The following is a 6,989-nucleotide window of genomic DNA, read 5'->3' on the forward strand; positions in this document are numbered from 1 at the left end:
ATGTAAGCATTGACCTGTGAGTATTACAAAACAATGATATACTTAATTCAACAAAATAATTAATATAAGGTTGTAAGAACATATTCGGTCGATATAAGCTAAGCTAGATAGAATATAATATAGAAGATAAGCTCATCGAACGATTCACCAAAGATACAAAATTAATTAAATTTAAAACAAAACATCCGTTGGAAGAGTAACACTATCCATTCAACAACCCATTTGTACATGGACAAACAAACCTTTTCGGATGAATTTGACCGGCACTAACAATTACATGATTAGTTAACTTCGACTTTCACAAGTTGGCTAACTACTTAGCGCGCCAAGTTACACTCGCCCTTTGTTCAGTGTAGTGTGGCGGATCACAGGTACAACGCTTACTTACAATTATAAGCAAGTTTCTTTGTTAAGTCTTTGCTTAAACTTCTGAATTCCACATCACAACTATGGGTTACTATAGCATATTAAATTACTATTGTAAGAAAATATACCTTGTCGGATCAGGGAATTTCTGGGATGATTACCGCGAAATAGGAGATGACAGAAGTATTGTATATAGAGTGTATAGTACTGTCCTTTTTTCCATTTATGCGTTCGTGACTATATTAGAAATAATGGCGGCCATGTTTGGAGATTTTTCCGAAGACGAAGCGAGCGATGCGGTGACATTCGCAGTGAGTCACACTATAGTGATGATAAAGCTGATATCAGTGATCTATAATAAGCAGTTGGTGAGGTCAATGAACCAGGACATGGCAAAAGCATGTGAAAAACATGAAGACAATGCACTGATTTCGGAGACGTACAGATCCGTAAAAATAAATGCTTTCGGCTATTTCTCTGCTGTTTATGGCTGTGCTGCTTGCTTTTGTTTTGAAGGTTACAGGAAAATGAGAGCAGGTTGGTTGGAATGATGGTAATTTATTTATTTTTGACATATTAGTATGAAAGGTCCGACCGTACAACTACCTATTTAAAAAAAATGTTCTCTTTTTTTAAGTCTTAACAATTATGTTATTTTACATTAAATATAAACTACTTAAATGTTTGATTAATTTAAATTAAACCAACATAAATTTGAATGGAAAGAAAAGTAGGAAAGCGAACCGCAGGCCCTGCAGCTAAGGGGTGGAAAGTGCAACTGGGAACATGCCAAGGCGAGAGAAAGAGAGAGAGAGAGTAAACCCAAGAATCAAATTTGATACTATAAAAGATAGAAGAGCGTTTTTTGAACGTGCTATTTACTTACATAAAAATGCTTGTCCTAGCAGCCATCATGGCGCAGAAAAAGCTCATACATATTATTTGTCTACTTGATTACATTATGTCTTTCAAATAAAAAAAAAATACAATGCTTAAAAATATCATATCGTTTATGTTTAATTTTACAGGGTCGCATTTTGTGACAGTAGTCACGTACTACCCAAGCTCTGAGGATGATTCCTCATTAGCAAATTTATTCAGAATATTCACCACCGTTGTCTTATTCCTCATGTTGATGACTATGTTTGTTACCGTGGATTCCTTCACTATGGCATACCTGATCATGTTGAAATATAAATATATAACTTTGAGACGCTTTTTTGAGAAGTTAAGGCAAGAATTTGACAAAATTAATGAGACTGGTAATACGAGGTTGGCGGCGGAGAAGTTAGCAAATGGACTTGTCGAAGGCATTACAATGCATCAAGAACTTTTGAAGTAAGTACTTTAACAAGCTGGGTGTTAGAGAAGTATTTTGTGATTTCTATATTACTGCGGTCTACCAAATAATGGATGAAGTTATGGGCTGGATTAATTCTCTGATAATAAAGCTGGATACTATAGTGTTGTGAAAGAGTTTGAGATTCCTTAAAACTCTAACAGTTTATTCTGCCCTCTTCCTCTTCTACGAATCTCTGTATTGAGTTATATTGTCCTGTTAAAACTCCACATTTACCTTTCAGGCTGGGAAAAAATATTGATCAGGCATTTGGTACGGTGATAGCGTTGCAACTTTGCCAAAGTTCAGGTTCGGCAGTATCTCTTTTGCTACAAATTGCCGTAAGTATTTATTGAACCGACTTCAAACATTTCTTCGAAAATGGGGTTTTTCTTTATTTATTTACCGATTTAAGTAGGTACCTAAATCCCAAACGCAATTTAATCATAAACGCGAAAGTAAGTTTTTTTGTTTCGTTTTCTCAGTTAAATCACTAAACTGATTTTGATTAAACTTAAACCGAAAAATCACGGGTGGAGGTGGTGGAGCTAGGTAGTACAGGTGTTCTTGTACTTACGTCCTAGCACCCCCAACAATGAACACAAGAAATTGAAGTACCTACATATATAGCTTTTGCTTACTTCTTTTAGCGTGTAGATATGAGAGGGTGACAGATTAAAAAAATATATATATTCTTATAAAACACCATTTGATTATCATCTTATTAAATTTATTTGTTTCAGCTTTCAGACCAGCTGACTTTCGTCGCGAGCTTGAAGATAATTTTATTTGTTCTTGGATTATCTTTTTTATTGGCCCTATTTCTTTGTAATACTGGTGAAATAACCTATCAGGTATTTAGCAATAATATATAAATAAATTGAGTAATATATTGAGATTCGTGTGGTTCCGGCATCTTAGAATAGGAGTAAAAGGCGACTAAGGGAAAGGCTAATAAACTTTGGATACTTCTTTTAGTCGATGAGCGAGCAACGTGCCACTATTTGAATCTAAATTACATCTTTTACCCATATAGCTGAACGTGAACTTTCAGTCTTTATGGGGCTGTTGGTTCTGTCCACCCTGTAAGGGATGGGGATGTATGTATGTAGGAATAATATAAATCGTTTAGAGTCTATAGAGTGACTGAGGACTTGTAAGCAAGAGTATCGATTCGATTTTAACAGCAAACATTTTCAGATCAATGAATATTTTTATTGGTAGGTACTCGTACATACGTTATTTAAATGTCTAGGGAAACATTGTAAGAAAACCTGCACATTGCAAGAGCAACGTATGTACATATGTATGTAACCTATCAAAGAATAGGTTTGCGGCTCTGCTTGTGATAGAGAATAATAGAGGTTATGGGAATTTTGCGTTACTTTCTTATATTGGAAACCAAAAAAAGAAACATACATACCATATTTGACATTTCAGCGTCCCTCACCCACCAATAGTTTCGACTGTAACATTGCGATCTTGCTCAGAAAATGATGTATTTATAATTTTTTTTCGTTTTTGCGTTTCAAGGACTTTGGCACAACGACTCATAATGTTGGGGTCCGTCAGCTCGGCGCGGACTGGCATCGACAGGATTATCCACTAGAAACAATACTCGTTTTTACTCTCACGAGATAAAAACCGTGTTCAAACCTATGTTAATAATAATACTGTTTTTTTGTCAGGCGTCGTTATTAACCGATGCGATATTTTATTGTGGTTGGCACGCCTGTCCGCCGTTACCACCACCACACCGCAACCACCAGCAGTTGGTATTACAAGCGTGTGCGCAGGCTCTGCGGCCGCCCGTCATGAAGGCCTTCAAAATGGTCGATTTGACTTATGGAACTTTTTTGTCGGTCAGTATAAAATTATTTAGGTAATGAAGAGGTATTTGAAAATAGGTTACGCTTCACTTTTGTGGGAATTTCCAGAAAAAATAGCCAATTGCCCGTCTCTGTGCCAAATATCATTAAAACGGGTCTAGTAGTTTTCGAGTCCCTTCATTTTATTTGTAAGGATTAAAAAAAATTGGAACACTGGTAACATTTTGAACTTTGCATATTCAGGCATATGGCATAGGCAGACAGCGGGCTTCTTACAACGATAGGAGTAAGCTCAAAAGTTAGTTCCTAATGCCCCCTTATGATTTGATCTATATGTGTACCCATATTAAAAACAGTAACTAGCCGATGTCTTTGCTTAAGAGATAACTTAATATTTGATATCGAAGATGTATTTAGGACAAACAGAAGCGGAAAATATCATTTATATAATCTCTGTTTGTCTCTATGTTTGTACTCGCATAACGCGAATTATAATTTTTGAATGCAGCGCCGAAGATTTTTGAATGCGGTTTCTGATGTGTTAAGCTTAGTCCAACTTAAAAACCGGCGTTTAAAAGTTTTCTAGCCCATTTGATTAAGGAATATTGAGAAACAGCAAGTTCATAATAAGAAACCTGATTTTGTTACAGGTGGTGAGATTAACTTATTCAGTGTTCGCTTTGTTTTATGCGCAAAATAAATAAGTAAATTTCATTTACTTGTTTCCAGACAAGACCACGTTTAACAAAAACTGGCAAATGAACAAACCTAGTAAATAAATAAGGATTTCTCACTATGAGCACATTGATGTATGTAGTTCATGTTTCAATCATAATAAAATTAACCATATGAGTAAAATGTGTATTTATTAAAACCTGTATTTTTATGGTTGATATTATATGAAGCTCTATATAATATCGAGCGTTGGTGGTTGAATCGTTAAGGTATGCTTAAAATGAAGAGGCGCGTAAAGTGCACAGGTCCGAATCCCAACTCGGCCATGTACCAATGACTTTTTCGAAGTTATGTACATTAGTTTAAATACTAATCGATGCTCTTATGGTGAGGGAAAACATCGTGTGAGAACCTGCCCATTCAAGTAACTGGATGTGTAGCCATGATCCATCCAATATGGGTAAGGATCCCCTGCAAAGGTTGCGGAGGTCAGACGGAAGTCGCTTCGTGTAAAAGCTGACACACCACACAGGCTTCACTCGAGAGTGGTGAGGTTGCAACCGGGACTAAAAGCCAGGAGGAAGAAGACATAATATAAATTTTTGCATTTACGAGTATTATTGATGTAATGTGCCGAATTTAATCAATTTTATATTACCAGAATAATAAAAAATCCCTTCCTTTTCTGCAACTGCCTCAAAAAAGAATCTATATAGGCGTTTGAATTGTGTAATAAAGGTACCTGCAAAGATTAGCCATCAAATGTAGGGCTTTATACATTTATTTATTGAAAATAAAATGATGTTAATAAAATATATTTTTACGAATTCATATAATACTGTAGTTTTACGTTCAACCAACTTGTTTATCATTCATTCTGTAATTTGCATTCATAATTGGATGTTTGAAGGTAAACAAACTGAATTAATTTGGCAAAATTTTAAACGATGTATCAGTTTAACTCTAATGAATAATGGGTTCACGATTGCGCTGCAAATACATATTATTGTTAAGTAGAATTATCGCACGATAAAATAATAGCCAATACGAAAGTAACATTTGTTGTTATGTTTGTTAATGGAATAATAAACTGCTGAAGCATATAAGAAATGAAAATACTTAAGTAATCTTTGAGTGTTTTATGTTTTTACTTATTACTCTAATACATATTTTAGAAACAAAATATACATACATAAAATCACGCCTCTTTCCCGGAGGGATAGGCAGAGACTACCTCTTTCCACTTGCCACGATCTCTGCACACTTCCTTCGCTTCATCCACATTCATAACTCTCTTCATGCAAGCTCGGGGGTTTCGGGTACTCTTGACCTGTCCCTTTACCAGGATGTCCTTAATTTGATCAAGATACGTTCGTTCGTATGTAAGTGAGATACGAAAGAAAATAATGAAAAATTTACACCTATTATTTTTCTCTGATATTTTTACCAATATTGGATTGGAGTTATGCATGTGGATGAAGCGAGAGGTATGCAGGTAGAAAACAATTTATTTAAATCATATTCAGATTTATAAGGGGGTGTAATTTGTAGGCGAGCGCCCTTTAATAATTCCCAGGGAGACAGTCGAAACCAACGGGAGCAATCGGGAAATACAATACTCAAATGTTTCCCAAAGGTCACAATATCTTATTTATATCTTACGGTAATACCTACCTTGACTGAATTTACAAAAGCTATTTTAGGAGCGGGAATTTACAAGGGGAATACAAATTGATATTTCAAATGAAAACGTAAAGAAACTAACTTTATCCTTGCGTTCGCCTTGATTTCAAATTTGTTGACCGTCAGTTTTGTTAACGAAGCTTATACTTAGAAATAGGCAATCTATTTCTTTTACAATGCATATACATGTTTTTATGTTCTAAATAGCCGTAGTAGACCATCGCTTAGTATTCAAACTAATGAACATAACTTCGAAAATAGTCATTGGTACATGGCCGAGATAAGATTCGAACTGTGCCTTTCCGCGCATCACCCATTTTTACTTTACCGATCCGGCCTCAATTAGATTTCAAATTATCTATATATGTATTAATTATAAAATATCGTATCGTCGAGTAAGTCAGAGTTAAAACAAGCCTCGAAATTACTTTCAGATTACATCAGCTTGGGTAATTTGTCCCGTTTCAATCTATATATATAAAAGAAAGTCGTGTTAGTTACACCACTTATAACTCAAGAACGGCAGAACAGATTTGGCTGAAAAATGGTAGGGAGGTAGCTTAGAGCCAGGAGACGGACATAGGATACTTTTTATCCCGTTCGACAGCGTTCCCGTGTGACTTGACATGAAACGTCAGTCATCAACATAAAACGTGGTATAACAAAAAAGAATCAGACTTGGAATAACAAAACGCAAATGACAGCTATGTAATTGACGTTAAATGACAGTTATGTAATGACGTATGGATGTAAATTTGTATGAAATTTCGTCAATTTTAACGTTAGGCACATGAAATTTTAGAATGTATGAAATAATCATTAAAACATTGGATTTTCAAAAATGCATCTCAAGGGCGAAAAATAAGGGTTGGAAGGTTGTATGAAACTTCGTTTTTTGATAGGTGTCGAAGTGCGAGAAGTCTTAAATATTGGTTAGTAAAAAATACGTATCAGTTGCGGAAAGCAGGATGGCACTAAATAGGATGGGATGGGACAGGATAGGACTGGACGGGGCAGGACGGGACACAACAGGTTGGGACGGGACGGAACAGAACGAGAAGAGACGGGATAAGCCATATGAATTTAAACCAAATATA

At 35.5% G+C, this 6,989-nt stretch overlaps 1 protein-coding gene across 1 annotated transcript; it reads left to right on the top strand.

The window, feature by feature from the left end:
* The first annotated feature begins 449 nt into the window (after positions 1–449).
* LOC106129649 (uncharacterized) lies at positions 450–4,238 on the top strand. Its single transcript, XM_013328254.1, has 6 exons — positions 450–903; positions 1,395–1,704; positions 1,950–2,046; positions 2,449–2,559; positions 3,394–3,567; positions 4,185–4,238. Exons 1-6 carry the CDS (start codon positions 450–452, stop codon positions 4,236–4,238), a joined length of 1,200 nt encoding a protein of 399 aa, XP_013183708.1.
* The last annotated feature ends 2,751 nt before the right edge of the window (positions 4,239–6,989 follow it).

The sequence above is a fragment of the Amyelois transitella genome, chromosome 16, assembly GCF_032362555.1.
Source record: "Amyelois transitella isolate CPQ chromosome 16, ilAmyTran1.1, whole genome shotgun sequence".
Taxonomy (NCBI): domain Eukaryota; kingdom Metazoa; phylum Arthropoda; class Insecta; order Lepidoptera; family Pyralidae; genus Amyelois; species Amyelois transitella.